The sequence below is a fragment of the Saccopteryx leptura genome, chromosome 5, assembly GCF_036850995.1.
Source record: "Saccopteryx leptura isolate mSacLep1 chromosome 5, mSacLep1_pri_phased_curated, whole genome shotgun sequence".
NCBI classification, from domain to species: domain Eukaryota; kingdom Metazoa; phylum Chordata; class Mammalia; order Chiroptera; family Emballonuridae; genus Saccopteryx; species Saccopteryx leptura.
Window position 1 is genome coordinate 220,121,264 of NC_089507.1, and position 17,807 is coordinate 220,139,070.

The 17,807-nt window shown below is 64.6% G+C and overlaps 1 protein-coding gene across 2 annotated transcripts; it reads left to right on the top strand.

Annotated features, from left to right (window-relative positions):
• The first annotated feature begins 1,272 nt into the window (after positions 1-1,272).
• On the top strand, positions 1,273-17,111 carry SLC17A9 (solute carrier family 17 member 9). Of its 2 annotated transcripts, XR_010751483.1 has the most exons (14): positions 1,273-1,537; positions 6,907-7,104; positions 7,496-7,635; positions 9,900-9,999; positions 11,175-11,305; positions 11,746-11,842; positions 12,411-12,507; positions 13,094-13,181; positions 13,843-13,877; positions 14,413-14,528; positions 15,214-15,269; positions 15,436-15,465; positions 16,024-16,482; positions 16,546-17,111. XR_010751483.1 is itself a non-coding variant. In XM_066384368.1 (13 exons), the coding sequence occupies exons 1-13, from the start codon at positions 1,479-1,481 to the stop codon at positions 16,185-16,187; spliced, it is 1,311 nt and encodes a 436-aa protein (XP_066240465.1). In that variant the 5' UTR covers positions 1,273-1,478; the 3' UTR covers positions 16,188-16,528. The 2 variants fall into 2 exon arrangements, 1 of the variants encoding a protein (XP_066240465.1); XM_066384368.1 differs by lacking the exon at positions 16,546-17,111 and having other exon boundaries at positions 16,024-16,528.
• The last annotated feature ends 696 nt before the right edge of the window (positions 17,112-17,807 follow it).

A 17,807-nucleotide genomic window follows, 5' to 3' on the forward strand; every position in this document is an offset into this window, starting at 1 on the left:
CCCACTGAAAATCAGACATGGACGGAAGAGTGGCCATCTGGTCACAGGATGGATGGGACCAGGCGTGTGAAGCCCTGGGGCAGGATCACCAGGTGGGCATGCTGTTCAAGGCACACAAATGAGGGTGTCTTGGCAGGGCGGCTCTGTGACGTAGGGACTGTTTGGACTTTGTCCTAAGTGAGAGGAGAGGCCCCTGGAGAACTCCGTGTGCAATGACGTGGCCCAGCCCCTAGGCTGCTGTGTGGGGGACAGATGGACTTGGGTGGTGGTGTGAAGAGGAGGCACCTCCTGGAAAAAGCAGAGTGTGGCCAGCCACGCAGTCATTGCCCTAGCGTCCAGCCGGTGGGCGTGAGACCCCGCCCTACAGCAGGTTTCTTAAGTGAGGGCTTTGGGGCCGCAGCTCAGGTTGGGCATGTGGTCCAAGCCCAGAACACCTCTGTGAAGAACCAGGCCTCTTCAGTGAGCACCTCCTGGGTGGCACTGAGTGGCCCAGTGCTGGCACCTGGTTCTAGGTCACAGGCTGGAGCCCACCGTGGAAGATCTTTTTGAAAAGTTGGTTACACCGCCCTGGCCGGTTGGCTCAGCGGTAGAGCGTCGGCCTGGTGTGCGGGGGACCTGGGTTCGATTCCCGGCCAGGGCACATAGGAGAAGCGCCCATTTGCTTCTCCACCCCTCCCCCTCTCCTTCCTCTCTGTCTCTCTCTTCCCCTCCCGCAGCCAAGGCTCCATTGGAGCAAAGATGGCCCGGGCGCTGGGGATGGCTCCTTGGCCTCTGCCCCAGACGCTGGAGTGGCTCTGGTTGCGACAGAGCGACACCCCGGAGGGGCAGAGCATCGCCCCCTGGTGGGTGTGCCGGGTGGATCCCAGTCGGGTGCATGCGGGAGTCTGTCTGACTGTCTCTCCCCGTTTCCAGCTTCAGAAAAATACAAAAAAAAAAAAAAAAAGTTGGTTACACTGTGTCTTCCTGTCCCTGCACCTGGGTAAGACTACCCCTGACTTTCTTTTGATGGGCACAACACTGTGAGGTCAGGGTCAGGGGTGGGGAGGGGAGGGGACCAGCCATCCCCATGCATAGATGTGGCACACAGGCTCCCAGGCTCAACACGTTCAGGGCCAGCGCCTGGAACCAGGATGGCCACCCTGCCCAGCCCCTCCAAAGCCCTATCTGTCCCCTGTGCCACCGCCAGGGGGGGTGCGGAGGGGGCGGATGGTTCCGGGAGCCGCGGGGAGGCCGGCACAGCCGCGGGACCCGGAGGTGTGCAGCCCGGCCTCCCGGCAGACGTTGGAGGGCGGGGACCGAGACGGGTGCCCCGCCCGCTGCCCGCAGCGGTGGCCGTCCGGGGGCGACACGTCCTGGGAGCGCCGGACGGAAGCGCCGCTGGGACTGACACGTGGACTTGGGCGGCGCTGCCCGCGTGGGCCGGCCGGCGGGAGCCAGGCTCCGGACTCGCTGCGCTGCACCGCGGCCGTCGGCGCCCGATGCCGCCGCCCCCGGACGAGGCCCGCGGGGACGCGGCGGAGGACATCCAGTGGTCCAGGTGGGGCCGCGCGGGCACCGGCGGGGGTCGGGGAGGGGAGCGGCGCGTCCTCTGCCAAGACTTCGGCTCCAGTGCCTCCTCTGCTCCTCGGGGCGGGCAGCCGCCACCCCCGGGGGAGGAAGGAGCGCCCATGGGCTTCCAACCCGCCCCAGGCCAGCGTCGGCCTCCTGGGGCCCTGGAGGTCATGCAGGCAAGGTGGCATTCTAGGAGGCCTGCCTGGGGTAGGGGGTGTAGTCCTGGTTGGGGAGGAGCCATTGCTCACTGGTGGGTGATCTCATATCCTGGAACTGATCCTGCCAGGTAGGGCCACCCCTTAGGATGGTGCTTGACAGAGCACAGAGGGTTCAGTCACCCCATGGGGCAGTCAGGCGCTGGTCAGGGGGTACACGCGCCGGAGCCTGCGGTCGGCCGGTGGCTGAGTCCTGCCACCACGTGCGGTCTGTGTGGTGTGGGCGGGGACCCCCGGGAAGGGGGGAGGGGCTGGGGAGAGTTGGCAGTGGGGCAGGAAGGGCCAGGTGTGTTTCAACCACCGGATGCAGACAGGAACCAGATAGGAGCCCCCAGCGGAGCCTCCCGGGTCGCAGGGCTCAGCCCGTGTTCTGGTTCTATGGGCTGAGGACAAACCAGCTGGACGCCAGCCTCCAAATCAGGCCCTGCAATTCTAGGTAGGGCTTGTCCGCCTCCAGCTTTGAGTTCCCAGGGAGCCTGCTGTGGGTGTCCCTCCCACCCCCCCCCCCCCCCGTTGCCTGCAGGACAATGGACAGGGCTGCAGGGACAGCCCCCCAATGTTAGGGCTGAGATGTAGGCCAAGCTAATGGGGAAGATGGACAGACTGACATTCATCAGAAGCTACCTGAAGCCAGGAGGCTCCCTGGGGACAGGGCATCGGGAGCAGGGAGGAGAGGGGCTGTCCGCGTGGGGCAAGTGAGACCACAGGTTAGGTCAGAGACTGTGAGAGGGGGGCCTTGGACAAGGGGTGCCTTAGGCCGCACCCTGCTGGTTATCGAGGTGTGGCCTTGCTCTCTGCTGGGCAGGGGGTTGTGGCTGAGGGCTATGGAACTTTCTGCGAACTTCCCTCTTCCACGATGGTTTAATAGCCGATGGTTTAATAGCCGGGGCTGGCTCTGCCGGCACTGCTTCCCTCCTGGGTGTAAAAGCTGCAGCTGAGTCCCAGGACGGTCGCAGGCAGGGCAGGGGGGTCCTGCAGGCGGCCCTGGGGTCCGGGGTGCAGTTGTGCTCCTCGGGGAAGAAGGTTGTTCACACTCGAGTAAATAGAAGTGCTCCTGTTTATTGCCACCGTCTCAGCGGCTCTGGGTGTCCTCTCCCTGGACGGCCACATTGTGCTCACGGTCACCCCGGCGGCAGGACGGCTATTCGCCAGCCTCAGCCCAGGTGCCGGGTGACCAGCAGCCTTGGACCCGCCAGTCCTCTCCGGCTTGCTGCTCTCTGGCCCGTGGCGCCCACAGTTCCCTTTTCTGAATCAAGGGGCCATGTGACTGTTTGCTCAGCCACGATGCTGCGCGTACAAGGGCCGTGGCAGGAAGCACGGGGCGCTAGAGCTTCACGGGAGACATGAACGAGCTGGGGCACAGGCTCTGGGCTCAGGGCTGGTCACAGTGGGCGAGACGAGGCTGCCAGGCCGGCCTGTCCTGACCGGCACTGCTATAGGAGTGAGCACGCTAGGTCTGGCGTCCTAAGCAGCTGGTTGCGTCTGGGTCACCACCTCCAGCCAGACTTCCTTGTTCTCTGTCCCCAGCAGCTGTGAAGGACATCCCTTTGCCCACCTGGCCAACACTGCCTGTCAGCTTAGAGACGGGGGTGGGGTGGGGGGGTGTAGGGGCATCTCCAGGGCCTGGGGGAAAGCAGACAGCACCTTGCCCCATGCACCTCCGGGGAGGAGGGGGGCGCCTATGCCAGAGCCTCAGGCTCAGAGCCCCTGGTTGCCTGGAAGCTGATGGGTCATAGGGAAAAGCCGGAAGCATCAACTCATAATAGTTGCTTCTCATATGTGCCTTGACCGGGTGAGCCTGGGGTTTCGAACAGGCAACCTCAGCATTCCAAGTGGATGCTCTATCCACTGCGCCACCACAGGTCAGGCAAGAGAGCCCCCTTTTAGAGCCACCTGTTTTGGGGGGCGATGGCCTAGCTCCCACTCTGTCCGCTCTCCTTGTCTGCCCGGGCAGTGGAAACCAAAGCCGTGCACACATGTGCTCGCAGAGACTCGCCTGCAGGGGCGCAGAAAACCGTGGTCATGAGTGGTCCCCCAAGATGGGCACGATCACGGGGTCCTCTGCCTGCGAGCTCCATCGAGTGGGCTGGGGCTGCCCGGCCGGCTGGACTTTGATGGCGGTTTGGACAGCCCAGCTCTGCATGACCCTGGTAAGCCCAGTGGGAGTGTTTGTTCAGAGGGAGCAGTGTCCCGGACAGGCCTGCAGCAGGAGGGCCGAAGGGTCTCATCCCCGTGGTCTATCTGGAACCCCAGAGGAGCCCGCAGCCCCTGAGCCGCCTGGGTCCCATGTCAGGGATGCAGACGGGCACCGAGCAGGCAGTGCCGGGGGGCTCGGAGGCCTTGCAGATGCCTGGGCCCCACCTTGTCACCTCACAGCCTTTGTTCTGTGAAGACCAGAGGGAGAGTCAGCAAGGATTCCCCCCAACACCTTGGCCTCTCAGGCAGGGAGGGCCCTGTTACCTGTCCCATCTGTCACTGTGAGGCCGTTCCCCTTGTCATGGCTTTTGAATAGCATTTTCAGAACCAGGAAGTATAGTGGGGGCATGACAACCAAGGTCCCTTCCCAGAAGATGCTGAGGGTCACTGGACCGTTCCCAAACACAGTGCCCGTCGTGGCCTCCTGGTAGGAAATCCCAATACGAGGAGCAGGTGGCGGCCGAGGGTGCCCTGAGACCCCACCCGTGGGGCCCTGCTGAGCTCCCAGGGACCCAGCTTGACATCCAAGGCCCAGGGTGACCTCTTCGTTGTATACATGGGGAAACTGAGGCACAGGCGGCACCCACATCCCTCCTCCTGGACCGTTGTTCCGTGCATGCGACCGACCACACGGTCCAGCAAGGGCTGGGCCGGCCGCCACCGTGTTGCCCGGCTCCAGATGGGGCCTGGTCTGCACACACGGATCCGTTTGGCATTGTAGGCCGGCAGTTTGGAATTTAGACTCATTGACCCCCCCTCCCCAAACCCTGGTGAGGTGGTCTTGAACCTGGAACCAGCTGTCTCTGCTGGTGGGCGCCGCAGCCTCGGTGGAGGCAGCAGAGGGCAGGGTGTGCGCTCATGCAGACCTGGGGCGGGGTGCATCTTTCTGTCTCGCTCCCTCCACTGCGGAAAAGTACAGCCGGCCGTGAGGACGTGCAGCGGAGGAGACGGATGTGGTCGCCATGTCTCCCTCCGGGCCACTGACAGTAGCTCCTTGTTGGGGCACCGGGAGCTCGTGGGTGCCTCACCCTGCTGTTTACTGGTCCGTGAAAGAGGCGGTCATCATGGGCTCTTCTTTTCTTTGTTTTTTTTTTGGGTTTTTTTTTGTTTGTTTGTTTTTGTTTTTGTTTTTTGTATTTTTCTGAAGCTGGAAATGGGGAGAGACAGTCAGACAGACTCCCGCATGCGCCCGACCGGGATCCACCCGGCACACCCACCAGGGGCGATGCTCTGCCGCGACCAGAGCCACTCTAGCGCCTGGGGCAGAGGCCAAGGAGCCATTCCCAGCGCCCGGGCCATCTTTGCTCCAATGGAGCCTTGGCTGCGGGAGGGGAAGAGAGAGACAGAGAGGAAGGAGGAGGTGGGGATGGAGAAGCAAATGGGCGCTTCTCCTATGTGCCCTGGCCGGGAATCGAACCCGGGTCCCCCGCATGCCAGGCCGACGCTCTACCGCTGAGCCAACCGGCCAGGGCCAATTCATGGGCTCTTCTTCACGGGGGAAACCGAGGCTCGAGGAGGTCAGGCGGCAGCAGCTTGTCCCGTGTGCCCTGAGCCTCGGCCACAGCCTGGTGTGGCTCCACCCTGGACTGTTCTCCCCAGCTGTGCTCTCCACTCAAGCCTAGAGAGGGCCGGCAGGCGGGACCCTGCCCGGGGTCCACCACGGATCGGGCCCCCCTTTGTTTGCTGCTTGGGTCCCCTTTGGTCTCTGGAAGATGCCCCCACCCACCCCAACGGCCTCTTGCCGGGTCCAGGCGGAGGTCTGAGCAGGATTGGGGTGAAAGGCCCCCTCTGGTCTCTGGAAGATGCCCCCACCCACCCCAGCAGCCTCTTGCCGGGTCCAGGCGGAGGTCTGAGCAGGATTGGGGTGAAAGGCCCCCTCTGGTCTCCGGAAGATGCCCCCACCCACCCCAGCAGCCTCTTGCCGGGTCCAGGCGGAGGTCTGAGCAGGATTGGGGTGAAAGGCCCCCTCTGGTCTCCGGAAGATGCCCCCACCCACCCCAACGGCCTCTTGCCGGGTCCAGGCGGAGGTCTGAGCAGGATTGGGGTGGAAAGACGTGCCGGCCAGCAGGGAGGCCTCCCCCCCTGGCCCCCCACCGCCCCCCTGCGCAGAGTGGGCTTCGTCTTCTGGCACAGTTTGTCAAGGTGCAGAATGACGGTCAGGGCAGCCGCGTTCTCCACCGGCCGGTCCCCCGGTCACACCGGAGGTCAGTGCCCTACGTTTGTCACGGGCAGCGAGTGCTGTTGACCCAGTTGCGAGCCGAAGTCCACTCTGCCTCCGGTCTCTGTGTTTCTCCCTGATGTCTGTCCCAGCACTGCCCCCGTCCCCCCGGGGCTGCCGCAGGCTCTGGGTCCTCACAGCAGGCCTCCTGGGCGCCTCCTGCCGGTGGCACTTTCCGACTGTCCTTGGTTTTGATGACGGACAGTCGAGGATCACCGGCCAGCAGTTTTATGGATGCTCCCTCTGTAGACATTGGTCTGGAGACTTTTCCGGCAGCCACAGCACCGTGTCCCTTTGCTGGCCGCCTCGCTGGGCAGACCCAGCTTTTCCAGGGGACCCTGCTGGACCCCTGTCCCTCCCCGAGCACAGGATGCTTCTTCTCTGCCTTAGCTGGGGTCTTCTTGCCCAGCCTACCGCCCCTTGGTGGGTTTACCAGCTGTCAGCTCTTGCCTGGTGGCCTTCCTGGACTCCCCTTGGTCCATGGCTGCGGGTATTGAACAGCAGCCCCTGGCCATAGTTTATTTAAACCACCCCACAGCTGCCCCTGCGGGCTGCCCGTAACTCTGCTGTTGGGAGCGACAATCGTTCAGGAGCGTGTGTGTGCTCCTGGGAGTCAACAGGGGGCATGTAGGTGTTTGGCAGGCCGCCCAGTGCCCCTGTCAGACTCTGCCCGCCCCCCTCGTCTGGGCCTGACCGGCTCCCCCTCTCCCTCCCCCTCCCCCACAGGCCCGAGTGCCAGGCATGGACGGGGACCCTGCTGCTGGGCACATGCCTGCTGTACTGCGCCCGCGTCAGCATGTCCGTCTGCACCGTCTCCATGAGCCAGGACTTCGGCTGGAACAAGAAAGAAGCTGGAATTGTCCTCAGCAGCTTCTTCTGGGGCTACTGCCTGACCCAGATCGTCGGCGGCCACCTGGGGGATCGGTAACCGCCCCCCCCCCCGGCTCCCCACGCTGGGCTAGAGCGCCCTTGGGGGAGGGCCTCCTGGGAAACCGCTGTGGGGAGAGTTCCCCGCAGAGGAAGCCCGGGCTGGGAGGCCCGGGGTCCAGGAGGGCTGGGGGGGTGCACAGCTCCCCTTCGGGCGCTTGGCGTCCTAATGAGGGCTCTGGGGGCGGTGAGGACGGACGGGCAGACTGAACCTGTGCTCTCACCCTTGGCCTCCTCAGCAGAGAGGGTGTGACCCCAGAGGGCAGCTCTGAGGAGGGGCGGCTCTGGTCCCCCACCCGGATGTCTCCACCGCAGGATTTCTGGTTCAGCAGCTCAGCCCTGGCTGCAAGGGTCCCCCTCATCACCCTTCTCTCCCCCTGCCCCCCAGGATTGGAGGTGAGAAGGTCATCCTGCTGTCAGCCTCCGCCTGGGGCCTCATCACCGCTGCCACCCCCCTGCTCGCCCACCTGGGCAGCGCCCATCTGGTCTTCATGACCTTCTCCCGCATTCTCACGGGCTTGCTCCAAGGTAAGCACACCTCAGGGGGCTTCCCTCACTCTGCTGGCATGTGACCCTCTGTCACAGAGAGTATGTGCATATCTGTGTGTGCACGTGTGTGTGTATGTGTGCGAGTTCATGTAAGTGGGTGCACCATGCACACACACGTGCTCTATATATGCATGTATGTGTATTCATGCAGGTGGGTGCACCATGCATGCACATGTGTGCTTGTGCGTGTGTGTGCATGCACATGTGCGTGTTCATGCAGGTGGGTACACCATGCATGCACATGTGTGCTTGTGCGTGTGTGTGCATGCACGTGTACGTGTTCATGCAGGTGGGTACACCGTGTATGCACGTGTGTGTGTGTGGCAGGTGGGCAGCTTGGCCTGATGATGCCTTGGCACCTGAGCAATTTCCATTTCTGGAAACATTTCAGCCTGGCACGTTCCGATGTCAGGTGTCCCCCATGCCAAAAAGGCCACTCCGGGAACTCAAGTGGCAGCCAGGTTGCTGCGTGATAGCTGTCGGGGCCACAAGGCCGATGGCATGGTGGGGACACAAGGGCTCCTATGCTCTGGTTATATTAGATTCTGGAGAGAGCCCCCCAAAGGCCCCAGTGGGCCAGGTTAGCTGGGGGCAGGTGCACAACCCCCTCTCCAGGGAATGGGTTGCCTCTGAGCTGCACCAGCTGGCATCTGGCAGCGTCCGCCTCCTGGATGCAATCGAGTATGTGGGCTCCCGGCCCTTCCTCACCATATCTCCCCGCCTGCTCCAGAAGGGACCCCTGGGGACCCCCTAAGATCCTGGGGCAGAGCATGACTGCTGAGAACCCCAGATCTCTGAGAGTTGAAGACTGTTTTCTGACCAGCCTCACTGGTCTGGCCCATGCATGGTCATGGCGGATCAGCTCCTGTGCTCCTGTGACCCCCTGACCTCAACACGGTCCCCATGTGGCTCATGGTCCTACTGATGAAAAGTCCTTGGGCTGGGCCCACAGGGCTCCCCTCTGGGTGGCCCATAGCTCGGGCTGTTCCTCCCGTTCTCCTGGAAGGCAGAGGACTTCTCTGTGCGGCTGGCCAATGGCCCATTGTGGGGGAGAGACCGGGGCTCCAGGGGCAGCTGTCACCCTGGGGGACCAGCACCCTGTGTCGTCAGGGACCAGGGCCCTGAGGGGAAGGCAGCGACTAAGTCCTGTTCCTGTCCCCAGCCTCTTACCCCCCGCCATCCCCACCCGGCGTTCCTTTGGAGGAAAACACAGCGTAACAGGCAAGAGCTGCAGTCCATAATGCAGTGTTTTCAAAACAAGATTTTGACATAGTTATAGATTCATAGGAAGTTGCACAGAAGTACACAGGGAAGTTCCGGGCTCTCTCCCTGCCTTCCTGTGGGGACATCTCAAGTAGCAGAGGGCAGCGTCACGTCCAGGACCCTACAGTGTGGTTCCACGGGGCCGTGTAGCGTGTCCCGGCTGTATGTGCACCGCGTGTGTGTGTGTGTGTGTGTATGTGCACCGCGCATGTGTGTGCACCGTGTGTGTGTGTGCACCGTGTGTGTGTGTGTGTGTGTGTGTGAGAGAGAGAGAGAGAGAGACAGCGTGTCCCGGCTGTATGTGCACTGTGTGTGTGTGTGTGTGTGTGTGTGTGAGAGAGAGAGAGAGAGAGAGAGAGAGAGAGACAGCGTGTCCCGGCTGTATGTGCACCGTGTGCGTGTGTGTGTGTGTGTATGTGTGCGTGAGAGAGAGAGAGAGAGAGAGAGAGACAGCGTGTCCCGGCTGTATGTGCACCGTGTGTGTGTGTGTGTGTGTGTGTGTGTGTGTGCGTGAGAGAGAGAGAGAGAGAGAGAGACAGCGTGTCCCGGCTGTATGTGCACCGCGCGCGCGTGTGTGTGTGTGTGTGTGAGAGAGAGAGAGAGAGAGAGAGAGAGAGAGACAGCGTGTGCTGCTGTGGGTCGGCATTCCCGTGTATGCACGTGGGTGTGTCACATGTGTGTGCCGGGCTCTGGAGCTGGCTTGTGTATTTCTGGGAGCCGGGTTGACAGTGGTCATAGTGGCAGGTTGGACCCAGAAGCCTTTCCCGCCGGCGTCTCTCACCCCAGCTGAGCGTCTCCTGAGCCCAGTGCCGCTGCCGGTGCCTAGGGGTGACCTGAGCGTGAAGGACCCCCCGAGCTTGAATAGTCACCCGTGGGGAGCCCCCTGGCCTGGCCCCCACCCTCGGCTGGCCGCCCTCGCTGGACCCGCTGACCCGGGGACCCCAGGCCGCACAGTCCTCTGCATCCTCCGCTTGTTGCAGGGGTTTACTTCCCCGCGCTGACCAGCCTGCTGTCACGGAGGGTCCGGGAGAGCGAGCGAGCCTTCACCTACAGCACCGTGGGGGCCGGCTCCCAGTTTGGGTAAGTCCCAGCCTCCGGGGGTCCTGGGGAGTCAGAGTGCGTGGCCCCTGGCAGAGCCCCTGCAGGTGGGAGGACAGCGACGTGGGCGCACCTGAGGCTCAGGGTGACGAGGTTCTGGCTGGTGCTGTCCACTCCTCAGCACTGTGCAAAGGGGCCGGCGGCAGGGAGCCTGGGCTTTGGGTCCCAGCACGTGGGCTAGGGCGGCGGCTGCTTCAGCAAGCCCCCGTCGATCTGTGCCCGTGGAGCCGGGTTGGGGGGTGGGGTTCCAATGGGGGAGGCGGCCTGCACTTGGCCTGGAGGACACGTGTCACATGCTGGCTGTGAAGACCCTATGCTATCCCCTTCCTCCCCTGGCCACCCCGGGTGCTCCATTGGAACGACGTCTCGCTGTCCTAAGGGGGGCTTCACGACCCCTGGGCTCAGGGCCCTCACCTCACTCCAAAGTCTAGGCAACAATTTGGGGGGGGGCGAGGGGGTGCCCGTGGGTGGGCTGGAGCAGCCCAAATAAGAACCCAGGGTGCCCAGTGCTATGTGACTTTCAGAGAAGTAGTTTGGGACACCAGGAAACATTACTTACTTATCCAAAACCCCACTTCCTCTGGGTGTCCTGGGCCCGTGGCGGGAGGCAGGGACAGGGAGACTCAGAGAGGAAGCGCCCGCACAGGCCCTGTGGCCTCAATCCAGGACCCAGTTTTTTTCCTCCTTCAACATCTCCCGGCCAGACCTCGTCAGATGGGGGCACAGATGGGGGCACAGATGGGGGCACAGATGGGGGCACAGATGAGGGCACAGATGGGGGCACAGATGGGGGCACAGATGGGGGCACAGATGAGGGCAGTGACGTGCGGGCAGGCAAGTGCCCAGGGGTCTTTGGGACATTGGTTTAGAAAGACCCACACCCTGAGTGCAGGCCCACTGAAGGGCAAAGGAGCCAGAGAGTCGAGCAACACCGGGCCTCTGTGCCACACCTCGGCCACGTGGCCGTGCCCCGTGCACCGTGGCCGCCTGGCATCGGAGTCTCTCCCGAACGCTGCAGTCTGCAACCAGCTGGGCACTCAGCTCGCCTGGGGTGGGATGGTGCCAGCTCCTCTTCACCCGAGTGACGCTGAGGGTCGCGGCCGCCTTGCCCGAGTGACGCTGAGGGTCGCGGCCACCGCGGTCCCCTGTCCTTCCAGGACGCTGCTGACAGGGGCGGTGGGCTCCCTGCTCCTGGACTGGTGCGGCTGGCAGAGCGTCTTCTACCTCTCCGGCGGCCTCACCCTGCTGTGGGTGTGCTACGTGTCCAGGTCCCTGCTGAGTGAACAAGGTAACAGCGGCACAGGCGGCCGCCCAGGGAGGGGGAGGGCCTGGTGCCTGGACCCCTCCAGCCACCAGCGGTCATGGAAGTCACAGAGCAGCCCCAGCTCAGGGGACCAGGGGCCGCGGCCGGGCCCAAGACTGGGGTCTCGGAAGACATGCCCACACACCCGTGCTGGGCTCTGGGCACGCCCAGTGCCGAGGGGTCCGTGGAGCCCAGGCAGAGGCAGGGGGATTGAGTGTCAGGTGGTGGACAGGGGGGCTGGGGGGGGAGGATCAAGAAAGTTTGTTCAAATACAACACAAATGTGGGCCCTCAAAGGCACTGAGCGCAGCAAGGAGGGTGAGGGTGGGCGGTCTGAGGGAGCTGCCCCATCACACCGGGCCCTTGGGGCGGCCGCTGTCCCCTGACTCTGAGAAGCTTCCACAAGGGCCACCTTGCCCCCTGCAGATCTCCTCCTGGCCCTGGGCGTTTTGGCACAAGGCCTGCCGATGGCCAAGCACAACAGGGTCCCCTGGAGACAGCTCTTCCGGAAGCCTTCAGTCTGGTGAGCCGGCCTCCTGGGCAGGGGCGGGGGTGGGGGTGAGGTGGGGTGGGGACCCTGCGTGTCCCGCCCGGGGGCTGACTGGTGACAGGGCCAGGGTCCCCGGGGGCTGCCCGGTGACAGGGCCGGGGTCCCCGGGGGCTGCCCGGTGACAGGGCCGGGGTCCCCGGGGGCTGACCGGTGACAGGGCCGGGGTCCCCGGGGGCTGACCGGTGACAGGGCCGGGGTCCCCGGGGGCTGCCCGGTGACAGGGCCGGGGTCCCCGGGGGCTGCCCGGTGACAGGGTCCCCGGGGGCTGACCGGTGACAGGCCCGGGGTCCCCGGGGGCTGACGGTGACAGGGCCGGGGTCCCCGGGGGCTGACCGGTGACAGGGCCGGGGTCCCCGGGGGCTGACCGGTGACAGGGCCGGGGTCCCCGGGGGCTGCCTGGTGACAGGGCCGGGGTCCCCGGGGGCTGCCTGGTGACAGGGCCGGGGTCCCCGGGGGCTGCCTGGTGACAGGGTCGGGGTCCCCGGGGCCTCTGGCACCCCTGGGGGCTGGGGCGGAGGGCCTGATTGGCTCCCCCCCACAGGGCGGCCATCCTCTCCCAGCTCTCCGCAGCCTGCTCCTTCTTCGTCCTGCTGTCCTGGCTGCCCACCTTCTTCAAGGAGACCTTCCCCAGCTCCAAGGTGGGCGGCCGGCCCCGGCTCCGTGGTGGTCCTGACACCCCACCCCCGGGGCTGCCCTGGCCTGTGCCTGTCGGGAAGGTGTAACGTCTCAATCCCCCCACCCCCACCCCACCCCGCGCTGGTGCACTCACACCCAGGACGGTGACCTGGGGCAGAGCCCTGGCCTGGGCCTGGCTGGCTGTCTGGATGATCATTCCTGATGAGAGGCCAGGCAGGGGCCTGATGTGAACAAGAACTTCACCTGCCGGTCAGCTCCACTTGCTGCACCCGGGCCAGTGGCTGCCCTCCTTCCAGTTCTGGAGGCCAGAGTCCTGAGCCTTCCGCTCCCAGACCAGGGATGCATCCCCTGCCCCCACCTCGCTCTGCCCCGGCCTGGGGTGGGGGCCATGATGGAGACTCTGCCGTGTGGGGAGCCGGTGCTGGGGGCCGGCCCTGTGGGGGTGGGTCAGGGTCAGGGTCAAGGTCAGGGTCAGGGTCAGGGTGAGGGTGAGGGAGGCCCGACCTGACCCTGGGGGTGGGGTGGGGTGGGGGTGGGGGCGGCAGCTGGTGCCCGAGGGGCCCCCCTCAAGACCCCCTCTCCCTGCAGGGCTGGGTCTTCAACGTGGTGCCCTGGCTGGTGGCGATCCCGGCCAGTCTATTCAGCGGGTTTCTCTCTGACCATCTCATCAGTCAGGGTGAGCCCTGGGGCCGGGGACGCCCTGGGAACCATGCCCGGCCTCACCTCATCCTGGGAGGCGGGGAGGCACCCCTCCTGGCGGGAGGGAAGCTACAACAATGGGAAGAGGCCATGCCCCCCACCCCACCGAGGACCATGCTGGGAGAGTGGGACCCCCGGCCCATCAGAGCTAGTGGGGGACTGTGTGCTGGCCTGACTCAGTTTCCCCACTAAGGGTGGGCTTGGGGTGCAGTGAGAGCATCCGACTTCTCCTGTGACTGTGAAGTCACCCCCCCCACACACAGACACACACACGAGCTGGATGCAGTCTCCAGCTCTCGTCAGAGGTGGAAAGAGCCCCCGGCAGGGTTGCAGTCAGGTGTGAGCCCCGGACCCGAGCACACGGGTAGCCGTCTGAATGGCCTTCCTTCCTCTGTGCGTCTTCCCGGCCTCGGCCTCGGTCCTGTGAGTGCAGACATACCCCAGAGCAGCTGCACGCACAGACACCGCACAGACACGCACGCGTGCACACGCCTCTCCCACGACATGGGACTCCACGGCTTGAGTCTGCCCCCTCCCCCCTTAGCCCTGCTGGGGGTTCCCCACTGCGGGTGCTGCCGAAGTGGGGGGTCAATGCACACAGGCCGGTAAACACGCGTCCTGGTCTCCCCTCTGCCCAGGTTATAGGACCATCACCGTGCGGAAGTTCATGCAGGTAGGGAGGTGGTGGGCGGCTCTCTCTGGGCGTCCTGTCTGTTCCTGGGGCCTGAGGGTGGTGTCCCCAGATCACCTGACCCAGAGGCAGCCTGTGGAGCAGGTAGTCAGTCGTGGTGGGGGCCGGGGCCTTGTGTCGTGCGGGGCCTGGTGCAGCCGCCCGTGTCTGAGCTGTGTACACAGCCACCCCTCTGAGCCCCAGCGCCTGTTTCCGGGCCTGGGTCTGCTCTCACCTCATGGCGTCTGTCCGTCTTAGGCTCCACCAGCAGGGGAGGCTTCTCACGGAGTCTGTCCCACACGTTCCCCTCCGCCCCCCCCCCCCCGGGCAGGCCCCAGCCCGGAGGGGTTTACCCCCCGACTCCCACACGTTCCCCTCCGCCCCCCGGGCAGGCCCCAGCCCTGAGGGGTTTACCCCCCGACTCCCACACGTTCCCCTCCGCCCCCCCCCCCCCGGCAGGCCCCAGCCCGGAGGGGTTTACCCCCCGACCCCTGTTGGCTGGCGCAGCCCCTGCCTGACGCCAGTGTCTGCCCCGTAGGTGATGGGCCTGGGCCTGTCCAGCGTTTTTGCCCTGTGTTTGGGCCACACCTCGAGCTTCTGCAGGTCTGTGTTCTTCGCGTCGGCCTCCATTGGCCTGCAGACCTTCAACCACAGGTGAGGGCCGCACGCCCCCCCACCCGGGTCGCGCCCCATCACCTTCAGGCACTCACCCTGGCACCGCAAGTCCTGGGCGCTCAGGAGCAGCCACCCGGCTCGGGGCACGTGGAGGGCGGGTAGGTGGCAGGCCCCCGGGCACGGGCCACCGAGGCAAAGTGACGTCTGGGTCTCCGCTGGCCTGAGCCTGGGCCATCGGGAGAAACAAAGACTGCCGGGCAGGGGGCCGGGTGGGGAGGTGCCCATCTCCAGACGGCATCTTCCATCGACCACGAGGAACCGCCCGGTTCCCATCCGTCCCCGGGTTTCTGCTCCTCCCGGTGCCCAGCGTCAAACCCGTTAAATCAGAGAGACCTTACAGGGAGGAGAGACCTTCGGAATTGGCTGTTGAAGGTGGCTTTTCAAACTCGTGGACAGCAAAGGAGTGTGGTCTGAGCACACTGCCTTCCTGTCTGTTTCATCCTGTGTCCTGTCGCCACCGAGATGGGAGAGGGAAGGGGGGGTCCCAGGTGGCCCGAGTGTGGTCGAGCACCTCAGCATGACCTAGCACGCACCCCGCTGGGCAGGGTCCAGAGCGCCCTCTGGGTGGTCTCCGGGCTCCAGGTGCTCGGAGGACCAACGATGGTCTCACGGGGTCGTCTGCCCCTCCTGTGGTCACTGGACCGCGTCCTTCTCTTTCCCGCAGCGGCATTTCTGTTAACATCCAGGACCTGGCCCCGTCCTGCGCTGGCGTTCTCTTCGGTGAGGACCTCGGCCCCCACGTGATTAGAAAGTGGTTGCCCCCCCCCCGCCCCCAGCCTTGCTCCCCCCCCCAAGCCCTCAGGAGCCATTCCCGGGTGGGTGGCCGTGGGAAGGTCACAGTGGGACTCTTCTGACTGGTTCTTCTCTCCTCTCTGTTCGTTCACAGGTGTGGCCAACACAGCGGGGGCCTTGGCAGGTGAGAGGCGGGCTGGGGTCCCCTTCTTGATGTGGCGAGGTGCCTCCTGGCCGCCCTGTGCCTGTTTCCGCCCTCGGCCGCTGCAGGGTGGGGTGTGGCGCCCTTCAAGGGGGTCCAGCAGCGTCAGATCAGTGTGTGTGCTGAGGGCACACAGAGCTCAGGGCTGGTCCAGGGAGAGAACAGAGGTGCCTCTGTAGTGTCAGCCCCACCCGCACCCCCACCCACAATGTGAGTCAGAGCCACACAGTCTGGGCTCCCCACGGGTCAAGTGCCCGGATTCCCTTGACAGGCTCATACCCCCGCCCGGCTCCTCCTGCTGCCCCTGTCCTCCGTGGAGGACGCGGAGGGCCACATCAGCTGGGCCGTTTCCCAGATGGACGGTGTGGTCTCGGCCCCTCTGGGACAGAGGTTAGCCCTCGGCCAACCCAACCCAGTCCGGCTTCTCGGTGTCAGGCCCCCACGGGCCCCTCCTCCAGGCAGGCAGGGCCCCGCCCCCCAGCCCAGCTCCCCTCCCCCAAACTGCCTTTCCAGTCCCGTCTCTCTCATCTCTGGGTGCAGGTGTTGTGGGCGTGGGCCTCGGGGGTTACCTGATCGAGACCACAGGCTCCTGGACCTCCGTGTTCAACCTGGTGGCTGCCGTCAGCAGTCTGGGACTGTGCACCTTCCTGATGTTCGGAAAGGCCCAGAGGGTGGACCTGAGCCCCGCCCATGAGGACCTCTAACTGCCACGACCCCACCGTCCCCCGAGGACCTGGCACCCTCAGCCTCGGGGCAATGGGTTCAGTTTAAGAAGAGCCTCTTGCTCTCGACCCGGATGCCGGACAGAGGAGGGTGGGCCTCAGCCGCCCGGGGGGGTGGGGCTGATGCTGGCACGTCGCCCTGGCTGGGCCTCCGTCCCCTCTCTGCCCGGGACACTGTGCCTTACTCTCAGCCTTGGTGGGACGGGTCCTGGCGAGTGGAGTCGGTGTTTTCAGCAGCGGTGGCTTTCTTACAGAGACAGGCTCCACGCGGTCAGGCGTGTCCCTGCCGGCGGCCCGGCCGGCCCAGGAGCGGTGCCTGTCGGGGGGGGGGGCCCAGGAGCGGTGCCTGTCGGGGGGGGGGCCCAGGAGCGGTGCCTGTCAGGGGGGGGGCCCAGATCATTCCCTGGTGGGGCCATCCTGTGCGCTGTGGGGCGTTCGGCGGTAACCCCGACCCCCCAACACTGTCCCCTGATATCATCAGGTGTCCCCCAGGGAAGCTCCCCCCCCAGTTGAGGTCCACAGCTCTGGAGGGAACGGTTGGATGGGTGAGCAGTGGGCTCCAGCCCGCTGGCCGTCTTTGGGGACCCCGCTTCTGGTGTCCCCCTCCTGTGGATTCCAGACACTAGCTGTGTAGTCCTGCTTCCCTCGCTCCTGCTGGCCACTGTGAGGGGACCCGGGCAGCCCCCCCTGGCCGTGACATTCCCCAGAACCCCCCTTCCCCTGTTCATGACAGAGGAGCTGCTGTCTCGTGAGTTAATAATAGGTGTGGCCAGATATACATGGAGGAAAAAGGAACACCAAATTGTGGAAAATCATACCAAAGCCTTATTTAAATGATGACTATTAAACTATTTAAAAGAAGACTGTTCCTTTACTAGCACAATTAAAAAAAAAAAAAAGAATAAATACCTGTTAAAAAGATTCATTGAATTCACTCACGAGGAAACCAGCAGAATGAAACAAACAGGTCAGAGGAGAACCCTGGGCACAGACATGGTGATGGGGGGGACATGGAACCAGAAAGGGTGCTGCCCCCCCCCCCCTCGGGCAGGCACCTGCTCGCTCTGCCGTGGCTGGGAATGGTGGCACGGCTGTCAGCTCCCGGCAGAACCCAGCAGCCTCACCGTCGGTCACACAACCCAGGCCCACTGTGCAGGGACATCTTGTGGCTTCCTTTTAAGCACAAAGGTCCCTCTGCGGTCTCCCCACTCTGGGTCAGAAAGAATCCGAAGGAAGGATTCTTGGTCGCAAGGTGAGTCGGACCTTGGTAGGTGAGGCCCGTTTGCAGAGGTGCAGGAAGAGCCCGAATTCCCCACGAAGGCCTTTGGTTGGCTGGGCTGGGGGGTTTCGTGGGCAGCCTCAGGTGGACTGACTCCTGTGTCCTGCTGTCCTGGGCTGAGGAAACTCCCCGGGGCAGGAGCGGTGGGGGCCACGCACACCGCGTGCATTCACGCTGTCCGTGTGGGGCATCCCCACCACCCACCTCTAGAGCTTCCCTTCTCCCCAGACTGACACGCTGTCCCCCACCCCCCGTCCGCCGGACACTGGCACCCGCCCTGCTCCTCTCTGACTTGGACGATGCTAAGCACCTCCTCTAAGTGG